The following is a 25,783-nucleotide window of genomic DNA, read 5'->3' on the forward strand; positions in this document are numbered from 1 at the left end:
AGTTAAAAATCCATATAGTAAATCCTAAAGCAACAAATGAAAATATAAAACATGAGCTATATGCAGCTAATAAGCAAATAAAGGAGACTAATGGAATACTGAAAAATACTCCAACAAGAAGTCAGATAAAGAGAAAAAATAAATAAAAAGGAATGGAATACACAGAAAAATTCAATACATCCATAATTACATTTAAATGTATTCTGAATATTAGTTAAAGGAGAGAGATTTTCAGGCCACAGAGAAAAAAATGACTGGCTATTCAATTTGCAAGAATGTACTTTTTTGGTAGGTGGAACTACTCTGGTGGCTCAGATAGTAAAGAATCTGCCTGCAATGCAGGAGTCCTGTGTTCAATCCCTGGGTGGGGAAGATCCCCTGGAGAAGGGAATGGCAACCCACTCCAGTATTCATGCCTGGAGAATTCCATGGATAGAGGAGCCTGGTGGTCTACAGTCCATGGGGTCACAAAGAGTTGGACATGACTGAGTGACTAACACTTTAAAAATAAAAGATAGGGAGCTTAAACCTAAAAGGATGGAAAGAAGCACTCAATACTAAAAAAACAGATGTATCATCTATATTAATACTAGATAGCATGGACTTCAGGGCAAGGAATATTCTGAGATCAAAAGAGAATTTTTTAAATGTCATTTAAATATAAATTACTCTAAATGTAAAATATTAAATGACATCTATAACTTATGAAGGCAATTATATAATCCTAAGTGTATCACAGAACATCAAAATGCATGAAGCAAAAACTGACATAAGTGAAAGGAGATACAGAAAAATCCTCAACTTAATCAGAGAGTTCAATAGTTCTTTTTCTTTAGTTGATAAAAGTAGAAAATCAATAAGAATATAGAACACCTGAGACAAAAATAGAACAAATGGAGCCAAATGATATTAGAGAAGAATCAGCAACTGCAGAATATGATTTTTTTCAAATATAAATGAAACATTGACCAATATAGGCCTTAGGCCATGAAATAAGCCTCAGTTGAAATCATACCCAGAACAACTGACCCCTGGAAAACAGGCATGTGAGCTGCGTGGGCCACTTGTATGTGGATTTTTTTCAAGGCTAAATACTTCACTACCACGTGATTGCCATCTCTGCCTCCTCTGTTGGTTGAATTCACAAATGTTGAATTGAACCCAGATAGAGAGAAATGGAATATATGGAGGAAAAGTCTATATGGGAGGTCTGACTATAAATTATACTTGGATTTTTGGCTTTGTGAAGGGGAGGCACCCTCAGCCCCCATGTTGTTCAAGGATCAACTGTAAATTCTCTTTAGACACAGACTTAACTGAAATCAATAACAAAATACCTATTAGAAAATGTACAAATATTTGGAAATAAACAATATATTTACAAATTACCCACGTGTCAAAGGAGAAATCACAATGGTAATTTCAGAATATTTTAAAAGTAGGACCTATAAAAATTGTGGAATGCAGCTAGAGCAGTGCCTAGACAGAAAAACTGTCATATTAGCAAAGAAGAAAGGACTAAAATCAATTACCTGTTTCTACCTTAAAATGGCATTTACAACAGCAATTTAAACCTAAAATAAGCAAGATGAAAATAAGACCAGAAGTCAATTGAATAGAAAGCAGATTAACAATAGATGCAATTCATAACACTAAAAATTGGTTATCTCAAAAGAGCAAAAATGGACAAAACTCTGATTAAGAAAAAGACAAATTAATATCGGAAATGACAGGATAAATATTGTTATAATACTTACACACACTGTAGTGTAATAAGGATATAATATAAACAAATTCAAGGCAATAAATTTGATAAGTTAAATGTATTAGTTTTCTTCAGACACCAATTAACAAATGTGACACAAGAAAAAAAGAATATCTGGATAGTTATAAACACACACACACACAAAAGAAGTTAGGTTTGGGAATTATAATGCCTTCCCAGAAAGAAAATATCAATGCTCAAATATATAAGGAAAAAAGAATACCAATTTTAATATAATATTTACTATAAAATAGAAGAGCAAGGGCAGACGGTTCTCCAAATTTACTAATAATGCTATTTTTCTTAAGGTAGTTAATAAATACTAACATCTACATACAGTTTCCATTATAACTAACCTATTGGTTAGGAATATTTGTGTTTGTCTCCTATTTTATTTTCTACTGAGTTTTAAAAATTTCGTTTAAAAATTACATTCGCTTCTTTAAATATAAATTTAGCCAACCTTTGTTAATTCGTATTTTTAAATCCCTCCTTTATATATTTAAAAACATTGCCATAATATTTTTTTGTTTTATGTATATGATACAAATATATATGTCTGATTGTGCTCTCCCTTATTTTTTACTGTGTTCTGCTTATAATGTCTATTTCCTTCTGTGTTTCCTAAACATTTTTTTTTAACTAAAATCGTATTTGTTGAACTTTATAGAATTCTTTTGAGGCCTGGTTTAAAGGTGACTTATCTTCAAAAAGGACTTGCATTTGCACATACCAGCCACCTTGGTAACGTCATTAAAAGAAATGTCTTGAGGATTTTGGACTTCATAGAGTAAACTGGTGCTAGAAATCCATAGGAACATTTACTTTGGTTTACAAATGCTCAGGAAAGCAGCTTTTCTACCTTCACTCAGTGCCAAAGTTACTACAGAGACATTTCTTGATTTTCTCCTTTTATGGTACAAAGGAAACATACATAGGGTGTCTCCTCACACTGAGCTCACACTGAGTTTGTAAATTCTTTGGGGTCCCCCTTTACATAGAGGTCTTGAGTTTCTACTTTGTAAAGATCCTGGGCTTTGTCTTCTGTCCAGTTCCTGTTGGCTCTCAACGTCTAAACTGATCACCAGGATTAAGCGTAAGTGGGGCTTCAGCCTTATACTTTGGCTTCCTGTTCTCATTTGGTTTCTGGCAGGTAAGGGATCCTAACTTCTTTCCGGGTCAGAGGTAACTTTAAAAAGTATTCCTTTCCCCCCCACCCCCTCATTTTGTACTCTGCTCAACATTTTAAACTGTTTTAGTGAGAATTTTTCCCACAGTTGTTGTGCATTTTCCTGATAGCACACATCTACGAAAACTACAGATCAATTTTCCTCATGAATAATAACACAAAAATCCTCAACAAAACACTAGCTTCTGAACCAAATTCAGGAGCACAAAAAGCATAAAAGGAGGAATTAAAGTTATTTTTGTTTGCAGATGATATATGTAGAAACCACTAAGAGATTTTGCAAAAAAAACTCATTAGAAGTAATGAATAAATTCAGTAAAGGAGCAGGATATAAAGTCAACACAAAAAGCAGCTGCATTTGCATACACTAATAATGAACAATCCAAAAGGAAGTCAAGAAAAGATTTCTCATTACAGTAGCATAGCATCAAAAAGAATTAAATACTTGGGAATTAACTTTACCAAAGAGGTGAATATGTATACAATGAAAACTACAAAACATTTCTGAAAGAAATTAAAGAAGATAAATAAATGAAAACACATCTCAGATTCATAACTTAGAAGACTTAAAAATGTTAAGATGTCAGTATTATCCAAGGTGGCTTACAAACTCAGTGCAATCCCTATCAAAGTTCTGAAGGCTTTTTGTGCAGAAATTTTAAAAAATCTATCGTAAAATTTATAGGGAATCTCGGGAGACCCTGAATAACCAAAACAACCTTGAAAAATAGGAACAAAGCTGGAGACTCACACTTCCTGATTTCAAAACTTACTAGAAAGCTACAGTAATCAAAACCTGTGTTACTGGCATAAAAACAGACATACAAACCAATGGAATAGAACAGAGATCCCAGAATTAAACCTTCACATATATGGCCAAATGCTTTCTACATGGTGCCAAGATCATTCAGTGGAGAAAGGACAGTCTTTCAACCAGCAGTGCTGGGAAAACTGAGTATCCACATGCAGAAAACTGAAGCTGGACTCTAATCCTACATATAAAATTTAACTCAAAATGGATCAAAGTTCTAAATGTCAGACCTAAAACTATAAAAGTCTTACAAGAAAATAAAAGGCAAAAGCTCCACAACATTGAATTTGACAATGATTTCTTGGACACTGCACCAAAAGGACAGAATATAAAAGAAAAACAGACAAACTTCATGAAAATTGAAAACTACATGAAAAGACACTATTAATAGAGTAAAACCCCACAAACTGAAAATCAATCTGATAAAGAGATTCAGATCCAGAATATATATAAATAGAAAAAAATTGATCAAAAACAACAAAAAAATCAAACAGGCTAAATAAAAAATGGGCAAAGACCTGAACAGATATTTCTCCAAAGAAGTTATACAAAGCCAACAAGTGCATGAAAAGATATTCAACATGACTTATTATTAGAGAAATACAAGTCAAATCCCTAATGAGATAACACTTCATAGCTATTAGGATGGCTACTATCAAAATAGAAAACAAGTGTTGGTGAAGATATGAAGAAACTGGAACCCCTGTAACCTGTTGGTAGAAATTGAAAATGGTGTGGTAACTCTGGAAAATGTCACATAGTTCCTAAAAAAATTAAAAATAAAATTAGTCTATGATCCAAGAATTCTACTTCTGGGTATATACTCAAGAGAATGAAAAGCCAGCTCTTTAAGAGACATTCGTATGTTCATATTCATAGCAACATTATTCACAATAGCTAAAAATGTGAAAGCAACCCAAGAATACATGAATGAATGAGTAGATAAGCAAAAGGTGTTTTACATATATATATATGTGTATATATACACACACATATATACATATATATATATATACACACATTGGAATAATAGCCTTTAAAAAGATGGGAATGTTGACTTATGCTACAGTATAGCTAAATGTTGAGGGAATTATGGTAAGGGATATGTCAGTCATAAAAGGACATTTATGGTGTGATTCCATATGTATGAGATATGTAGAGTGGTCAAATTCATGGAGATAGAAAAGCAAGATGGAGGTTACCAGGGAATGGGAAGAGACCAGAATGGGGAGTTACTATTAATGGGTACAGAGTTTCAGGTTTACGAGATTAAGAGTCCTGGAGATGGATGGTGGTAGCTGTACAACATAGTGAATGTACTCAATGCCATCAAACTATACACTTAATATAGGTAAGATGTCAATTTTGTTATATGTATTTTTTTTATAAAAGGGTTTTAAGGGGAATAAAGATATTCATGTTGGAATCCCTGGAATATATGAATTCTATCTTATATGGCAAATAAATAACACTGCAAATATGATTAAATTAAGGGTCTTCAGATGGGGAGATTTTCCTGGATATTACCATAGTGGGCCTAAAATGCAATCACATGTAGCTTTTTAATAGGAAGGAAGAGTGGAATGCAGAAAAAGAAGAGAAGGCATTGATTTTAGGGAGGTACATATTGAAGTGTTATGGTCAAAGGAAAAGAATGCAGGTAGCAGAGAATCTGGAAGAGATCAGGAATGAATGCCACCCTAGACACTTCAAAGAGAGCATGGTTTTGCAGACACCTTGATTTTCGGTCCAGTAAGACTGATTATGGCCTCCAGAACTTTGGCAGATTACACTCCTTTCATTTTAAACCACCAAGTTTGTGGTAACAGTCACAACAGTCATAGGACACTGATACATTGACATTTACTATAATGGGAAAACTAAAAAAGAGGTTTCTGCACAGATGAAAATAAAGTTTTTGATTTAGACATTATTTCTGAGGTGTACATGAAAATTTGATAATTTACATCAAATAAAAATGTAAAGAATGGAGCCAAATGTGATTCCTGAGAGAGATAGTATAGCAGAGAATACAGCAGGGCCCAGGCTTGAGCCCCACAGCATGGGAACTCTGGGAAATCATGTGGAGACTGAGAATCCAACAAAAGAGGGCATTTGCTGACCTTCTGTTGAGGAGAGACAAAAAAAAAAGAAAAAAAGGAAAACTGGAGTAGCAACACTCATATCGGAGAAAATAGACTTTAAAATAAAGGCTGTTACAAGAGATAAATAGGAAACTAGATAACGGTCAAGGGATTAAGAACATACAACTATTGTAAATATATATGCACCCAACACAGGAGCAGCTCAATATATAAGGCAACCATTAACAGTCAAAGCTATGACAAACCTAGACAGCATATTAAAAAGCAGAGACATTTCTTTGCCAACAAAGGTCCGTATAACCAAAGCTATGGTCTTTCCAGTAGTCATGTATATATATGAGAGTTGGGACTATAAAGAAGGCTGAGTGTCGAAGAATTGATGCTTTTGAACTGTGGTATTGGAGAAGACTCTTGAGAGTCCCTTGGACTGCAAGGAGATCAAACCAGCCAATTCTAAAGGACATCAATCCTGAATATTCATTGGAAGGACTGATGCTAAAGCTGAAGCTCCAGTACTTAGGCCACCTGATATGAAGAGCTGACTCATTAGAAAAGAACCTGATGCTGGGAAAGATTGAAGGCAGGAGGAGAAGGTGATGACAGGGGATGAGATGGTTGGATGGCATCACCGACTCAGTGGACATGAGTGTGAGCAAGCTCCAGGAGATGGTGAAGATAGGGAAGCCTGGTGTGCTGCAGTTCATGGGGTCGCAGAGTCGGACACAACTGAGTGACTGAACAACAGTCCTAAAAGGGGAAATTGACGGTAACAAAGTAATAGTGGGGGACTTTAACACCTCATTGATATCAATGGACGGATCATCAAGAGAGAAAATCAGTAAGGAAACACAGGCCTTAAATGACAGAATAGACTGAACAGACTTAATTGATACAAAGCAGTCCATCCAAAAGCAGCAAAGCATACGTTCTTCTCACAGGCACATGGAATGTTCTCCAGGATTGACCACTTGTTGGGCTACAAAGCAAGCCTGGGTAAACTTAAGAAAACTGAAATCATCTGAAGCATCTATTTCAACCACAACACTATGAGATAAGGAATAAATTACAAGAAAAAAGTGTAAAACCCACAAATATATGGAGGCTAAATGATATGCTACTAAACAACAATGGGTAACTGAGTAGGCATTCTCTAACACCAGATACAAAAATAAACTCAAGATGGATTAAAGATCTAAATGTAAGACTGGAAACTATAGAACTCATAGAGGAAAATATATGCAGTACACTCTTTGAAATCAATTGCAGCAACATCTTATTGGATCCACCTCCTAGATTAATGAAAAGAGAAACAAAAATAAACAGACCTAATTAAAAAGTGGAAATCATAAAAAAAAAGACAGCCCACAGAATGGGAGAAAATATTTGCAAATGGTGTGACTTACAAAGGATTAATTTCCGAATCATGCAAACAGTTCATGTTGCTCAATATAAGAAAATAGTCAAAATATGGGCATAAGATCTAAATAGACATTTCTTCAGAGAAGACAAATAGATGGCCAGAAAACAAATGAAAAGATGTTCAAAATCATTATATGCAGAGTACATCATGAGAAATGCTGGACTGGAAGAAACACAAGCTGGAATCAAGATTGCCGGGAGAAATATCAATAACCTCAGATATGCAGATGACACCACCCTTATGGCAGAAAGTGAAGAGGAACTAAAAAGCCTCTGATGAAGGTGAAAGTGGAGAGTGAAAAAGTTGCCTTAAAGCTCAACATTCAGAAAATGAAGATCATGGCATCTGGTCCCATCACTTCATGGGAAATAGATGGGGAAACAGTAGAAACAGTGTCAGACTTTATTTTGGGGGGCTCCAAAATCACTGCAGATGGTGACTGCAGCCATGAAATTAAAAGACACTTACTCCTTGGAAGGAAAGTTAAGACCAACCTAGATAGCATATTCAAAAGCAGAGACATTACTTTGCCAACAAAGGTCCGTCTAGTCAAGGCTATGGTTTTTCCTGTGGTCATGTATGGATGTGAGAGTTGGACTGTGAAGAAGGCTGAGCACTGAAGAATTGATGCTTTTGAACTGTGGTGTTGGAGAAGACTCTTGAGAGTCCCTTGGACTGCAAGGAGATCCAACCAGTCCATTCTGAAGGAGATCAGCCCTGGGATTTCTTTGGAAGGAATGATGCTAAAGCTGAAACTCCAGTACTTTGGCTACCTCATGCGAAGAGTTGACTCATTGGAAAAGACTCTGATGCTGGGAGGGATTGGGGGCAGGAGGAGAAGGGGACGACAGAGGATGAGATGGCTGGATGGCATCACTGACTCGATGGACATGAGTCTCAGTGAACTCCGGGAGTTGGTGATGGACAGGGAGGCCTGGCGTGCTGCGATTCATGGGGTCGCAGAGTCAGACACGACTGAGCGACTGATCTGATCTGATCTGAATATTGTCACCCTGTTTATTTAACTTATATGCAAAATCATTATTAGAGAAATGCAAATCAAAACTATAGTTAGTTATCACCTCACATCAGTCAAAATGGCCATCATCAAAAAGTCTACGAACGGTAAATGCTGGAGAAGGTGTACAGAAAAGGGAGCACTTTTACATTTTTGGTGGGAATGTAAACTGGTATATCCACTATGGAGAACAGTCTGGAGGTTTCTTAAAAACTAAAAACAGAGCTATCATATGATCCTGCAATCCCATTTCTGAGCATGTATCTGGAGAAAACCAGAATTTGAAAAGAAACATTCACCCTAACATTCACTGCAGCACTATTTATCATAGCCAAGAGATGAAAGCAGCATAAAAGTGCACTGACAGGTGAATGATTAAAGATGATGTGGTACATGTATACAGTGGAATATTACTCAGTCATAAAAAATAGTGAAATAATGCTATTTGCAGCAACACAGATGGACCTAGAGATTATCATACTCAATGAAGTATGTCAGACAAAGACAAATATGATGTGATATCACTTATATGTGGAATCTAAAAAAGTGATACAAATAAATTTATTTAGAAAACAGAAACAGACTCACAGACTTAGAAAACAAATTTACAGTTACCAAAGGGAAAAGGTGGAAGGGAAGTATAAATTAGGAGGTTGCTATTAACACAAACACTATTATATAAAATACATAATCAGTAAGTACCTACTGTATAGCATAGGGACCTCTACTCAATATTCTATAATAAGTGAAAGTGAAGAGAAGTCGCTCAGTCGTGTCCGACTCTTTGCGACCCCATGGACTGTAGCCTACCAGGCTCCTTAGTCCATGGAATTTTCCAGGCAAGAATACTGGAGTGGGTTGCCATTTCCTTCTCCAGAGGATCTTCCCAATGCAAGGATTGAACCTGGGTCTCCCACATTGCAGGCAGACGCTTTACTGTCTGAGCCACCAGGGAAGCCTCCATTCTGTAAACTTAAATGGAAAAGAAATCTGAAAAAGGTGAAATATGACTTTTTCACTTTGCTGTACCCCCGAAACTTATACAACATTGTACATCAACCATGTGCTGTGCGTGTTGTGCTAAGTAGCTTCAGCCATGTCTCTTTGTGACCCTATGAACCAGAGCTTGCCAGGCTCCTCTGTCCATGGGATACTCCAGGCAAGAATATTGCAGTGGGCTGCCATGCCCTTCTCCAGGAGATCTTACCAATCCAAGTACTGAACTTGCGTCTCTTACATCTCCTGCATCGGTAGGCAGGTTCTTTACCACCACCTGGGAAGCCCTACTCCAATATAAGCTAAAAATATAATAATTTGAAAAAAGATAATATAAATATGATGTTTAAATTCTGGAAGAATAGCCTTTTGCCAGACGGGTAATATTAGGCGTCAGTGAATGCCAAGACTATAAAAGAGAATTTTACATGACTTAATTAGCTTTAAATATTAATTTATAAGCAATATATATTTTGACAATATACTATTTTCTTTCATATATTTAAAAATTATTAATTGGCCTAAGTAAAATAGCTGATACAATTTTTTCCAGAAGCAATACTTAAAAAATTTAGAAATATTTTCTCAAGCTCCCAATGAAATAAAACCAGAAATGAAAAAAAAAGTTACAATCAACACCACAAAATATAGAGGATTATAAGAGATTAGTATGAATAATTGTATACAAAAAACTGGATAACCTATAAATAATGAATAAATTCCTAGAAATATCCAATGTCCCAAGACTGAATCGGGAAGAAACAGAGAGTATGAAAGACCAATTCTCAGTAATAAAATTGATTCATTAATCAGAAAATTTCCAATAAACAAAACTCAAGGTCCGGATAGCTCCACAGGTAAATTCACCTAATATTTAAAGAAGAGTTTACACTTATCCTTCTCAAACTATTACCCAAAATTTAAGAGGAAGGAACACTTCAAAATCCATTCCATGAGGCAAGTATCACCCTGATACCAAAATCAGACAAAGACAACACAGGAAAAGAAAATTACAGGTCAATATTCCTGATGAACATAGATCCAAAAATCTTCAAAAAAAAAGACTAGAAAATAAAATTCAACAATACATTGAAAGGATCACTACATCATGATTAAGTTAGGTCCATCTCAAAGGTGAAAGGGTAGTGCAATATTCACAAATCAATATTTACCTGATACACCAGGTAAATAAAGTGAACAATTAAAAAAAAAAAAAAGGTCATCTCAAAAGATGCAGAAAAAGATTTTGACAAAATCAACAATTATTTAGAATATAAAAGCTTTTAACAATGCGGAAAGAGAAGACATATACCTCGATATTTAATAAGGCCAGATATGACAAAAGCACAGGCAACATCTTCCTCAATGGTCAAAAGGTGAAAGCATTTCCTCTAAAATCAGGAACAGGATACAGATACGTACTCTCACCATGTTCATTCAACATAGTATGGGAAGTTCTAGCCACCATAGTCAGACAAGAAAAACAATCCAAACTGGAAGAAAGAAGTGAAACTATCAGTCTTTGCATATGACATGATCCTATATGCAAAAAATCCTAAAGATGCCACCAAAATACTATTAGAACTAATACATGAATTCAGAAAAGTAGCAGGATACAAAATCAATATACAGAGATCGGTTGCACTTCTAAATACCAGTAATGAATCATCAGAAAAGGAAAATAAGAGAACAATCCCATTTATAATTACATCAAAAAGAATAAAATATTTAAGAGTAAATCTAACTAAGAAGGTACAAGACTTGTATTGGAAGACTATATGGCATTAATGAAAGAAACTGAAGACAACAAAAAGAGATGGAAAGATAGACTGAACTCATAAGCTGGAAGAATTTTTATTGTTAAAATGACCATACCACGTAAGGCAAATCTACAAATTTACTGCAAGACTTATCAAAATACTGCTTGCACTTTCCAGAGAATTTGGACAAATAATTCTAAAATTTATTTGGAAACAAAAAAACCCTGAATAGCCAAAGCAATCTTGAAAGAGAGGAATAAAGCTGTAGGTAACACACATACCCTCATTTTAAATGATACTACAAAGCAGCAGTAATTAAAAGAGTCTGGTACCAAACATGGAGAAAGACAGACATTGATCAGTAGAACAGAACTGTTGCTGCTGCTAAGTCACTTCAGTCGTGTCCGACTCTGTGTGACCCCATAGACGGCAGCCCACCAGGCTCCCCCGTCCCTGGGATTCTCCAGGCAAGAACACTGGAGTGGGTTGCCATTTCCTTCTCCAATGCATGAAAGTGAAAAGTTAAAGTGAAGTCGCTCAGTCGTGTCCGACCCTCGGCGACCCCATGGACTGCAGCCTTCCAGGCTCCTCCATCCATGGGATTTTCCAGGCAAGAGTACTGGAGTGGGGTGCCATTGCCTTCTCCGAGAACAGAACAGAAAGACCAAAAATAAATTAATGTTTTTATGCTTAATTAACCTATGACAAAGGAGACAAGAATATACATTGAGGAAGGACAGCTCTTCTACAAATGGTGTTGGGAAAACTGGACAACCACATGCGAAAGAACCAAACTGAACTACTTTCCCACATCGTATTCAGAAATAAACTCAAAATGGATCCAAGTGTTAAATTTAAGACCTGAAGCCACAAAATTCCTAGAAGAAAGCATAGGTAGTATGCTCTTTGACAACGGTTTTAGCAATATTTTTTTTTGAGGGGTGGGGGGGATTTGTCTACTCAGGCAAGGCAAACAAAAGCAAAAATAACCAAATGGGGATATGTCAAACTAAAAATGTGCCAACAAAGGAAAAGGCAGCTTACTGAATGGGAGAAGATATTTGCAAACAATATATCCTGTAAGAAGTTAATATCCAAAATGTACAAAGTACTCATACAATCAACATCAAAAATCCCTAAACAATCCAGTTAAAAAGTGGGCAGAGGCTCTGAAGAGAAATATTTTTCAAAGACATTCTGAGGGTCAACAGGTACATAAAAAGATGCTCAGAATAACTAATCATCAGGAGAAGGAAAATCAAAACCATGGTGAGATATCGCCTCACATCTGTCAGAATGGTTATCATCAAAAAGTCAAAAACAAGTGTTGGCAGGATGTGGAAAAAAGAAAATCCTCTTATACTGTTGGTGGGAGTGTAATTGGTGTGGTCACTATGGAAGGCAGTAGGGAGATTCCTTAGAAAGTTAAACACAGAACTTCCATATGATCCAGCAATTTTGCTCCTAGGTATTAACTCAAAGAAAATAACAGTATTAATTCAAAAAGAGATAAGCACCCTGATGGTCAGTGTGGCATTATTTACAATGGTCAAGATATAGAAGTGTTCATTCGTCTGTGTCCAACGATAGATGAATAGATAAAGAAGATAGAACCTGTCATTTGTTAACAGGTTTTAGTTTGACATAGTCCCATTTGGTTATTTTTGCTTTTGTTTGCCTTGCCTAGGTAGACAAATCAAAAACAAACAAAAAATATATTGTTAAGACTGCTGTCAAAGAACTACTATCTATGTTTTCTTCTTGGAATTTTATGGTTTCAGGTCTTAAATTTAAAACTTTAATCCATTTTGAGTTTATTTCTGAATATGGTGTGGGAAAGTATTTCAGTGTGGTTTATATACACAATGGACTATTAATCATCCAAAAGAAAAATAAATCTTGCCATTTGCAACAAATATTTAGACCTAGAGGATACTAAGGTAAATGAAATAAGTCAGACAAAGAAAGACAAATACTGTACGATCTCACATACATGCGGAATTTTAAAAATGAAAACAAGCAAACAAAATACAAAGAAACTCTTAGATACGGAGAACAAAGGGGTGACTGCCAGAGGGAGGGGGTAGTGGGTACATGAAATAGATGAAAGGTATTAAGAGATAAAAAGCTCCAGTGATGAAATAAGCAATGTAGGTCTTATAATATATAGTATAAGGAACGTGATCAATAACATTGTAATAACTTTGGGGACAGATGGTTACTAGACTTATCGTGGTGACCATTTCATAATGTATGCATATGTCAGCACTATGCAGTACACCTGAAACTATCAAAATATCATAAGCCAACTTTTCTATTTCACAATTAGAAACAAAAAACTTTCTTCATAGATGCATACACCTGAAGTGAGGCAAAAGAGAGCACAGTTAGTTCAGTCGCTCAGTTGTGTCCGACTCTTTGTGACCGCATGGACTGTAGCACGCCAGGCCTCCCTGTCTACCACCAATTCCCGGAGTCCACCCAAACTCATGTCCATCAAGTCGGTGATGCCATCCAGCCATCTCATCCTCTGTCATCCCCTTCTCCTCCTGCCTCTAATCCTTCCCAGCATCAGGGTCTTTTCCAATGAGTCAACTCTTCGCATCAGGTGGCCAAAATATTGGAGTTTCAGCTTCAACATCAGTCCTTCCAAAGAACACCCAGGATTGACCTCCTTTAGGATGGACTGGTTGGATCTCCTTGCATTCCAAGGGACTCACTGTCTTCCATTAAAAGAGCAAGTCCTCTTAGTACATAGAAGTTTTTTTTAAGAATCCCACAAGATTTCCAAATTAAAAAAAAAAAAAAAGATTTCCAAATTATAGAGCAATCAGCAAATACACACACACACACATACACACACATCTATGTATACATTTGCACATGCAACAAACATGGATATGTGTATATTTATGTGTATGCACATGTGAAATATGTTTGTGGATATGAAACAAAACATATCCAAATCCTCCAATGAGTATTTGTTCCTTAATGTGGATTAACATGAAGAAGTAATTAATAACTCCCCCCTGCCTCTGCTGCCAAAAAAAACCATAGTCAACCACGTTGCTTTTGCTCCAGGGAAGTTCCTGGGAGGGAAGGAAAAAAATTCCTACTTGACAAGAGGTGCTTCCTGGGAAATTCATATATGTAACTAGAAACACACTGACGTTCTGGTCATCACAGAACTCTCAGGGCAAGACAGCTAAGCTTGAACTTGGATGGGCTCTGTGTCTTTAACACAGGTTACCTAAATAGCTGTGTGCTGGCTTTTCTTCCACAACTTTGATTCTTCTTGCTCCAGCAGGTATCACCAGCACTTCTACATAACCTGTAAAAGTCAATAAAACATGAAATACATCTTGAGTTTCTTCTAATTCTTTTTTCTTCACTGACTTTCCCTATTTTCTTTTGGTTTTGGCTTTTGATGTGTTATTTCAATACCTATATAAAGAAAAAAATTATCTATAAAAGCTGTCATAAATTCAAGTTGAGAAGTTTTTTGGAGCAACACTGAGAATACAAAACTATCATGAGCAAATGGGTGACTGTATTCTATGTTAAAAAGCTTCCCAACAGCTTATGAATTATAAGGTGAGAAAAAGCACAATGGGTAGCTTGGTTAGAAACACAGTGAATCCTGGAACAGAGCAAATTAACTTAAGTTCTGCTCATGGAACTCCTGTAAATCAGAAAGTGTAGGCAGGAGGAAACATAGCTGGAGAGCATACAGATGGTGGATGTGTGTTCCTGAAATAGTTGAGTATTGGACAAGAAAGACCAAGCCTTCCCTGGGAGATGAACAAAGGGTTTTGAAACTTGAGCTGGAGACAAGTAAGATAATAAGATAATTAATAAAATAATAAGTAAGGCCACATCAGACAATCTGATGTCATCCTGAAAGGGATCAGATGGCTAGGAGCAAGATACAATTAGGTATATTTTAGGAAATACAGTTTAGCAGTGGTTAGGAATGTAATGCCTGAAGTGAAACAAGAGGGTAAGATAAAGTTGGATAGAAGAAAAAGTACACACAAAAAGTCAAAATCAAGACTTCATTTTCTCAGTATTTCTGTATAGCCACACATGGTTCTAATAAAAATCTAATTTTCAAAGCTATTGATAAAAAGGTATAATAGCTAATCCTAGAGTTGTCTCCTATTGATTAATTATTCAAATTCCTGAAACTGTTGACAATTATTTGCTGTTTATCAAAAGGTAGCAGACACCCCACCTGGTGGCAGTGTCTGGGACTAGAGGTCTGTGCTTTTCAAATCAGCATTTCCAATAGAGAATAAATTTTCAGTAACACTAAATCATACAAGTACTTCCATTTTGTTACATGAACGCAGTATGCAGCAATGAAAATAGAAACGAACACTTACTTCCTATTTGCATACAGAAATGAGGTAACATGATTTCTGTACTCACTGAGTTTAGAATCGAATTGGAAAGAGACAAATATCTTACATAAAAATGAGTTAAATAAAGCTTCCAAAATTAAGCTTAGAAGATCATATTCAAAATAAAATGGCTAATTTTCCAATGAAGAATGTAAATTAAAGTTGTTTAAACCATCCCCCTTATCTGATGACATCACCAGTCAGAAGTTTTGCTGCTATTTTAACTCAGAAGTGGGATTTCCGCCCCCCCCACCCCCAACTTTAAGTGGTTTGGCACCCCACTCCAGTACTTTTTGCCTGGAGAATCCCATGGATGGAGGAGCCTGGAAGGCTGCAGCCCATGGGGTCGCTGGAGTCGGACACGACTGAGCGACTTCACTTTCACTTTTCACTTTCCTGCATTGGAGAAGGAAATGGCAACCCACTCCAGTGTTCTTGCCTGGAGAATCCCAGGGACGGGGGAGACTTGTGGGCTGCCATCTATGGGGTCACACAGAGTCGGACACGACTGAAGTGACTTAGCAGCATACATTACTGATGTTCGAGTGACACTGGCACCAGTAGGAATCACAATGTTTCAGAAAAGAGAACATTTCATATAGTCAAGGAAAGCTTCATAAAGAAGCAAAAAGATTAACTGTCTTTGAAGAATGGATAGGATTTGGATATACAAGTGACCCTTAAACAAAACAATGCGTGAGTTAAGAGTGCTGATCTGCCCTGTAGTAAAAAATCTGAGTATAATAAGTAGTGGACCCTCTGTCTACGTGGTTCCTTTGTATCTGTGGTTCTACATCTGAAGACTTAAAAACTGAGATTGTGTATACTGTAGTATTTACTATTTAAAAAATCCATATATAAGTGGACCCATGCAGTTATTTGAGAGTCAACTGTATATAAAAAAGAGTGAGTTCACCATATGTAGAAAAAAGTAACATAGTAAGTGGTATTTTTTGTACCACACAAAATAACTCTGACAGAATGAGAAGGTGTAAGAAGATGGCTATATTAAGAGAATTTAAATGCATGCCCAGGACGCTGAATTTACCACTTGAAGCTACTGAACATTCTACAGCAAGGGATGTAATCAGATACTGGTTTGGAGAGGTTTTATCTGATAGTTTGGAAAAGCCTCAGTGATACAGCTGTGGAAAGCAGTATCAGGAGGCCAATGTAAAAATCCAGGAGTGCTAGAGGCTAAGGAGGAAAATCTAGAAGGCACTGTAAAGGGAAAAAAACCTCTGAGTTTGAGAACCAACAGAAAGTGAGGACATGACACAATCTTTTATTATTACTTATGTGAGAATGCAGTCATCATTTATAAAAACATGAAAGTCAAGTTTGGGTAATAATCTGACAAGTTTTGCAGTTTGTACTCAGCAAACCAGTATAATACACTAATAAAAAATATCCAGTAAGAACTCTGGGAATCAGGAACTCCAGGGTAAGGTCAGGCTTTCCTCACCTCTGTGAGGCAGTAATTGAAGCCACAGGAGTAAATGGAGAAAACTGAGAGATGGAAGTCAAAGACTTAACCTTGGTGACAGTTATGGGTTTTTAATAGAAAGATTGAAAAAAAAAAGAAAAGAAAGAATACAGGAAGGAATAATCCCAATAAAGTAGAAATCTGGCTATTTTGGTATAGTGGGATCTTACAGATTAGAACATTTTAAGAAGAGTACTGGTACAAAAATCTGCACAGACATCAAAGAGAAAGGTGACTAAGGGGAGTCCACCGGATGTCACAAACAAGAGGTAACCATTCATCTCTGAGCAAATTAGGTGTTTGAAGAAGATAAATTTCAGGATTGTTAAAAATGAAGAGTAGATACAGAAAAGTCGAGGCAGTAACTGTAAATTCCTGTTTGAGTTTAGCAGTAAACCCAGAGATATGTTGTATTTTAGGACAACAGTTATATCCAGAGCAATTCTCTGTTATTCAATAGAAACAGCTTGGAGGAGAGGTGAGTTAGATTGCGTTTAAAGAAGAAAGAGAGGAAGGAAAATATTAAGCAAAGACATTTGATAAAGGATAGCTAAATTCTGGGGTCTCGATATTTTTGAGTAAATAAGTCTCACAATTGAGACTGCATATTTTTAAAAGATGTGGACATACGAGTGGCTATAATTGAGCTCAGAAGCTGAAATAAAGACTATGATGTCAAGGTCATAAACTTGATCCTCACATTGGACAGTTTGCATCGTATATACATAGGAACATCCTCTTTTACAACCAGAGATCCCATTCTTAATTGGCCATCTTAAAATGCCCAAGGTAATCATTATCTCCATGGTAGTAACAATGATAAATGCTATATTTTGAACAATTGCTATGTGCTAGTCACAACTGTAGATAGTTGATATAAATTATTTCATTCAGCCATAATGATATCATCCAAGGTAGATATTTAATAGATTGGAAAATAAAGGTAGAGAAAAAGAAAAACTTGCCTTTTTCAAGACTGCTTTGTCAGTAATTAGCCGATGCAAGCTTCGAACTCAGATCTGTCTGATTACAGCTAGAGCCCACTACTACTATTTCACAGAGTAGAATACATGACACTATGACTCTCTTATTGCTGTGGCAAACATACAAATAAAAAGTCTAAGAGCATGCATTTCTTGTTCTGGATTAGTGTCGTCATCTCTCGTACTAAGAATAACAGATTCTATGCCCACCCTCTTCTAAATGTATATTGATAACTATATAGTTCCACAAGTGGCCAAATATACAATTTACCTTTAAAAATCCCTTAACAAATCAACCCCTGTCCAGGCAAATTAAAATGAAATACGTGATATATGTGCTAAGGAACAAAAATTCTCTTAAGTTGATTTTCTAGTTTGAACAAAAATGATTTAGCAAACTCTAAATAGAGCACAGGGACTGAAAACACCCACATGTGTCTGCGCATGTGTTACTCATACAATATATACAGTGTGTATGGCCAACTGGACCAAAATAGGGCTGCAGTTCCTTCAAGAAATTCTAGGGAGTCCATAAACTATAAGGATAAAATTGTCTCAAGAGAAATGAATACAGCATTCCTAAAGTCACAAGTAGATGAAGCCCACAGCATAATTAAAGATTCATACAGATTTTTGTTTTTTAAAGTTCTTAATGATGTAATGTTTCATTATTCATTACACTAATAAATGTTAATGAATCACACACTATGTTGGTCATTAGGACTAGGGTATTGAACAAAAAATAGCCATGATATTTTTCCTCACTGATCTTTATAGTAGGAAAGCAAAGATCAAAGAGTGTAAAACAAAATTACCTTACAACTCAACTCTGTGGATACCAGTAGGGTATCCATACAGAGAGATAGGATGTGGAGGCTGTTCATGGAACACTTCATTGAAGAAGTGACATCTGTACTGAGACCTGAATGCTAAACGATGCTTGGTCCTTGGAAGAAAAGCTATGACAAAATGAAATAGCTTATTAAAAAGCAGAGATATCACTTTGCCAACAAAGGTCTGTACAGTCAAAGCTATGGTTTTTCCAGTATTAATGTACAGATGTGAGAGTACCATAAAGAAGGCTGAGCACCAAAGAAGTGATGCTTTTGAATTGTAGTGCTGGAAAAGACTCTTGAGAGTTCCCTGGAAAGCAAGGAGATCATACCAGTCAATCCTAAAGGAAATCAACCCTGAATATTCATTCATTGGAAAGACTGATGCTGAAGTGCCAATACTTTGGCCCCCTGATGTGAAAAGCTGACTCATTTATTGGAAAAGACTCTGATGCTGGGAAAGATTGAGAGCTAGAGGAAAAGGGAGTGACAGAGGATGAGATGGTTGGGTGGCGTCACTGACTCAATAGACATGAGTTTGAGCGAACTCAGGAACATAGTGAAGGACAAAGAAGCCTGGCATGCTGCAGTTCATGAGGTCGCAAAGAGTCAGACACGACTTAGCGACTGAAAAACAAAACCAGGCGAAGCTAACAGAACAATATTTTTAAATGCAAGGTGCTAGAGAGAGCATGGTCAGCTTGAGCACCTCTAGCAAATCTATTGGTTGCAGCTTAGAGTAGGAAAGTGACCTCGGCAGAGTTGATACCAGAAAGACAAGTAGGAACAACACCACACAAAGTCTTATGGTTCAAGTTTAGAATTTTAGTTTCTTCCATGAACAGTGTTAAACTAGCAGAGAACTACAAGCACAACAGATTGTTGTAAGGAAATAACAGTATTGGTCTCTGATATTCCCAATATTGTAGGCACTTTAGACATCTTCCAAATATCAGAGGCTGTTAATATAATTTAGAAACGAATAAAACATAAGTAGAAATTAAAAGTGCAATAAAAACAAAGGAGATTTGAAGTAGAAATTGGGGAGGTGGGGAGGAATGTATTCATCTAACTGTAGTCAGAAGGAACAACATTACTGGTTTTTAACTGCAATTTCTATTATCTAAGTTTAGTTGAAAAATTAAGTGTTATTATTACTAAACAAAAGCTACCAGTGCTGAATGTGCATCAGTATTCCTCGGTGAACTGTCTCTGTGCAGGTAAACAATTATGCAGGAATAGACTTCAAAAGTTCTAGTATCTTTAAATCTCTTCAGACGTCACTTTAACTTTTGCATGATAAAAACATCTCCCATCACGATCAGGCTGAAAAGCTTATTACGACTGTACTTCTTAGCTGGAAGCCAGGGAACCTTTTACAGCTTTGCCTGCCTTTTCTCAATGAGTTCTGACAGATTTTGACTTTCAGAATCTGTCACCTTTTTTCACAACTTCGGAGACTGAGATTTTGATCTGCAATTTACCCTGGGCCTTAGTTATTTGTAGGCTTCAAGTTCTTCGAGCTCACTTATCTTTTATTCTGCTGGGGCCAAGAGAAAGGTTATATATTTGAGGGCTGTGTCTAATTTTCTCTTAGGGGCTTTTTTTTAAAACCTAGCATGAACTCACTTTTCATGATTATTCAAATATAAATGGCTTATTCTTCATATTAAAATATATATTTTGGGGGCACATCTTTCAGTTTCTGAATAAGAAATTTAAAACAGGAAAAAAAGTTTATATATGTAGTGTAAGCATATAAATGACAATGAAAATCAATCATAAATACTAAGATAGTTCAATAAACAGATGTCCAGGTAAGACACCAATGTAAACATAAAATATTTGCTTCCTCCCAGTAAACTTGAAGGCTTGAGTTTAAAGCATTTTCTGTATATAAAGTTTACTTGTGAGTCATTATATTTCAGTACAGATAATATCACTTTTTGTTGTGGATCACTTTAAAATTCACACTACATAGATCATTCACTGTCTGTTCATCCTCATATCCCCTATGAGTGTTCATAGATGAGGAAAGAAAATGAGAGAGGATGTGTTCCTGCTCTTAATATATCTGGACTATCAGCCCACACCTTCTGATTTTCTGTTATAGTTTCCAACATGCTACACTGCTACAGACTCTGCTTTCAAAAATGTATTTCTTTGGAACTTAGTAAACACATTAAGAAAATAATAAAAAAAAATGGAAGCTGAAAACCTGAAGACTAATACTCTCAATAGTTGCTTCAGGCTGTTAAAAATTATTATTCTCTGTTAGACATCAATACTGTGCATTGGAGGATAAGGCCTGTAGAAATCTGATAATATTAGCCAATGCAAATTAGATTATTCCCTTGCTGCTCCAATTTATTAAATACACAACAGATGATTTCATATTCTCAGTATTGGGAAATGGGCTTGTTAGCATTTTGGCTCATATCATATGTATTATATGTCATCATGAAAAATCATTCAGTACCCATTACAAAAGTCTTCAACAATCAGAAATGTGATTTCTAAGTCAAGTTCAATGTAATTTCTATCCCCAAAGACTGTTTGGATTAGTAATTTTGAAAAAAAAAATAATCACCTGCTCCTCTGGTGTGATTAAAATCTCCTTTAATGATTTTGCATGATTTTCCATTGCCATTGCACACACCACAATGATCTTCCCTTGCAAGAGACCCTAATAAACCATCACAGCCAACTTTCTGCAACAAGAGAATGACAGTACATCATAAAGTGAGCTTCTTTTCTAACGACTACTTCAGGACAAGCCTAGTCTACAAACTTGACACATCTATTTGACAAACTAGTAAAACTCCACATTCGCTGGTGCAAACTAACATAGCAAGCTTATATCAAATAATATCATTTGTAAAGTGACCAAATAGTAGGGCAGTGATCAAACTATATTTTCCTATATTAAAACTTAAATGACATCTGAAAGTAATTTGGAAAACTCTTATTGAGACAAATGCAATTTACATAAACCCCAAAAGAAATCACATTTCTACTAAATGTAACATGATTGATCAAATTCATTCTACTCAGCATAGAACAGATGGGTTTTACCGTATGGTTGGCTTTACTCCTAAAGAGGCTGCTGAATAAATGCTGAATATTAAATATTAACTTGTGCAAACCAAACATAAATGTTTGTACTCATCACAGTTCATGAACAAATTTCTGTTCCCTGCCTTCTTTGGAATCTTAACACAAGTGACCAAGAACTGCTTATAACCGATGGTTGCTATAAGAAAATATTAACAGTGGGATAATTAATTTTATATGTTCCCAGAAGAACTATGCTAATGTTAACTATGTTTACTATGCATCTTCTTAGATTAAAATGTAGACTCTTTTCTAGTGAATAATATGGGTCTCTCACTGATATTCAGAAAAGATGATATTTACTCAAAGGGTAGAAGTTAGTATGTTGGTGGTAGCTGAAATAAATGGTAGAATTATACCATTAGCTCTGATCAAGAAGAAGCTACAAAACTGACTGACGATACATCCATTTATAACAAGTTAAAATTACTTAAATAAAATTTGAAAATATCAGATAAAATAGAAACAAAACTAGGGTCTTTTTCTGTGGTTGGTGTTCGGTGGGGGAAGAAGCAGATTAGAAAACACAGCTGCAGGATGAATATCCCGAGAAACCAAAAATCACATTAAACCTGCATAAAAAAGGTATCCTTTCTTTTTGTCAAGGCGGGTATATCAGTGTCAAGAAGTAGACAAAGCGATGCAGTAGTGGAGAACTCTGATCAGCGAATCAAAGCTTATCTGGGAAGAAATAGAATGATTCTGGATGAAAGAGGTGGCCACCACAGGAAATTCTCAAAATACAACAAAGCCGTGGGAAGAGTTCACTAAGCAAGAGCCATGAAAAGACCAGCGACTCCTGGGGATAAAAATCTCTCCTTCATGTACAAATGAGGAGCAAATTGAGAGATTACAGTGGTTTTGAAATGATAGAAACACCTTTATTATTCTACCCATAACATCTAGCTTCTTTCTTGGTAAATACAATAAACTCAATAAACAGTAGTTCAATGATTGAATAAATGAGTACCTAGTTGTCTGCTAGCTTTCTAACCCTTGTAACTGGGACAGTATATGTTTCTAAAACCTAAAATAAAAGGCAGGGATAGACATCATGTCATGGCTCAATAACCATGTAGATTTAAAATAAGGATGAAAAAATTCACATTTTGTAATCAGTAGTTACAAGTAGCCACACTTTTCAAAATATGCCCACATAACTCCAAAAATTGAGGATGAATGTCTTGGAAAAGACAACACTGGTTAACTGGTGGTAGGTGCCTGAGGTACCACTGGTAGCTGAAGACAGGGGAATAGCACAGTAATGTAGAAGACAGCCTTCTCTATGCTCTTCCAGGATATAAAGGGCAGGGAGGCCAACTGGGTCACCAGGAGAAAGCTGTCTATTTTTCAATTGCTCTCCTTCGTCTACTCATCAAGTTTAGAAATTTACTTTCAACGTCAATGTATATTTTAGGATAAAACAAAACACTCCAGCCAAACTCAGTATACAGAGCTGTCAGAAAGAAAAAAAGGAAGCATGTTTTTAATTATATTAAAAGACTGAATGAAGCATTTTAGTTAAAAAGCCAGAATGGTGAAGTATTCCAAAGCTATCAGAAGTCACAGTCCACTTCACAGAGCTTTAAGTACAATCATCAGACTCACATAACACTTACACAGAATTTTGTGTTGTTGTTGCTGTTATTTTAATAGTTAGGGACTCTATAAAAGGTCTGGCTTACACAATACTGTTAAGTGAAAAGCATAGCAATGTAAGCTATTGTATTTGGCATATAGTTGGGAAAATAATTTTCTTTGAAAAATAAACTCATTTAAGTCATACTAATCTGACATTTACATAAAATGATGAAATAAAGATGAAAGTTTTAACTGCACAACTTAGAGCTCTGAAAACCAAGTGTTTATAGGTAAATAATTGCAATGATTTTTAAACAAATGAAAAATATATTCCAGGCTACTAAGGAAATTAATATGTAATTATAAGGCTGTTTCTTATATCCAATTATATTGCATGATTCTATGCTTTAAATATTATAGCATGCTGGCAAAATAAAGAATCTAAGAGCTGGTAAACCATTTAAGTTTCAGATTGTTTCCAAGTTTTTACCCAGAAGTCTATATACTTCTACTGGACCACGGACTGATCAATCCAGAGTTTGTAATTGTTTTCAAATCTTGGTGTATGTGTGCGCTTGTGTGGTCAGGCATGCATTTTTAGAGGAAGAAACCAAAACTTTTATCAAATTCTCAAAGGAGTATATTACACAAAAAAGTCAATGATCACTGGCCTATTTCATTTTACAGATTAGTTAATGGATGCACACATATTTTAAGTGATTTTCCCAAGAATATAGTTTCCTAGTGGCTGCCATGGATTCTGAGTGTTGTCCTACTCAGATACCTCTCTCATTACTAAAGGATGCACATTCTCCACCCATGCCTGGGAAATGTATCAGTTTATGGCTCTTAACCTTTATCCCTTTTAAGAAAATGCCTAGCCTAAAGAAAACTGCCTTTCCCAAGGTCATAGCCCCCTCATCCCCTGGGACAGTTTATATCCAAACACTAGTAGACAATAGGGGTTAAAAAGGTCTGGTTTTCTCTCCCCGGATGGAGACAACTTTGAAGAGCCATCCCAACTACATGAAGCTAGCAAATGAAGCTAGCTGAGGTCTTGTGACTGCCAGCCCAATTGCTCCCTGTGCTCAGTCCTGCCTCCTTTCCCCTCTATATACATATTGATTATGAAAACACTTGGCATTAAATTTCCTGCATATTTATCATCCAGGGGAAGGCAACTGTGATAGTGGCAGACCCGTAACTGGCAAAATTCAGAGCTTTAGCCATTGATCTTTCCACTATGCTATTTATTTGAACAGAATGACTACTTTTCTAATGATAAAGTAGAGCACATACATGCATATAACAGATGGAGATTATTTTTAAAAAGAAAACAAAAAGACAAATGACATGTTTAAGTACAATAAAACTTGAATATACATTTAAAAATCAGCTGATACAAGAATGTAGATAATATTTTAACATTAATGAATAATAAGACTGATTTTATAGGTTTTTGCCACATGGCTCAGTCTTGGACACAAGACATGGAGAAGTGGAGTACTTGAGTTTTTGGTCTGGAATATTTTGACATAAAATGCCCAAAGTGTCATAATTTTTCAGGCCTGTAATACATACATTATTGAATAAATATGTCAGATTCTTTCAACTAGAAATGGACATTATAGATTTTCCAGTCTGAACCCTTCACTACACAGATTAAAGAATGGACTTCAAAGTTGATCAGACTTGCTGAAGATCACAGTTGAGGCAGGACTACATTAAAATCTTTTGAATCTTAGTACAGAGCTTTCCACCATACTGTGCAGCTGCTCCAAGGTCCCCCAAGCCTCCCTCAGTGCAGACACTCACCCTTTTGGAAAGTCTTACCTGACACCTGCCATTTGCACAGACATCTAATCCCTGATATCCACAAGAAGTTCCATCCAACACTTTTTCTGATAGGAGAATAGGCTGTTCTTTTCCAACAGGAGAACAAAACAAGGCACACGGCTTTTCTACAGAGTGGATAAAAAGAAATGAATAAAAGTCGATCCATAAGTATTTTTATCTCAAGCTTTATTTTTCAAAATAGTTTTGAGTAAAAAATATAATATGTTAAATAAGTAATGTACTACTAGAGTAGATAATACTAGAGGGTTATTATGAGTAGTAAATGAGATGATGCCGGGAAAAAACAGGTATCCAGTGAATATTAACCTCCTTCTTAAGAATTGTGTCTTCAAATTATTTTTAAGTATATCACTTATTATTTTTGGCACTAAACTTCTACTACACACAGACCAAGTATTCTTTGTGAAAAATATTTTGCACTCTCCCAATTTCTGCTTGTATCTTTTGGCATGAACCCCTTTT

The 25,783-nt window shown here is 35.9% G+C and overlaps 1 protein-coding gene across 1 annotated transcript in view; it reads right to left on the minus strand.

Moving 5' to 3' along the window:
• The window catches only part of ADAMTS19 (ADAM metallopeptidase with thrombospondin type 1 motif 19), a 270,234-nt gene that overhangs the window by 58,708 nt on the left and 185,743 nt on the right, over positions 1-25,783 (minus strand). The window contains exons 14-16 of the mRNA XM_019964589.2: positions 25,298-25,425; positions 21,360-21,480; positions 14,315-14,395 (exon numbers count right to left, since the gene is read on the minus strand). Coding sequence (XP_019820148.2) covers positions 14,315-14,395; positions 21,360-21,480; positions 25,298-25,425 — 330 coding nt within the window. The remainder of the gene's footprint in view (positions 1-14,314; positions 14,396-21,359; positions 21,481-25,297; positions 25,426-25,783) is intronic.

The sequence above is a fragment of the Bos indicus genome, chromosome 7, assembly GCF_029378745.1.
Source record: "Bos indicus isolate NIAB-ARS_2022 breed Sahiwal x Tharparkar chromosome 7, NIAB-ARS_B.indTharparkar_mat_pri_1.0, whole genome shotgun sequence".
Lineage (NCBI taxonomy): Eukaryota > Metazoa > Chordata > Mammalia > Artiodactyla > Bovidae > Bos > Bos indicus.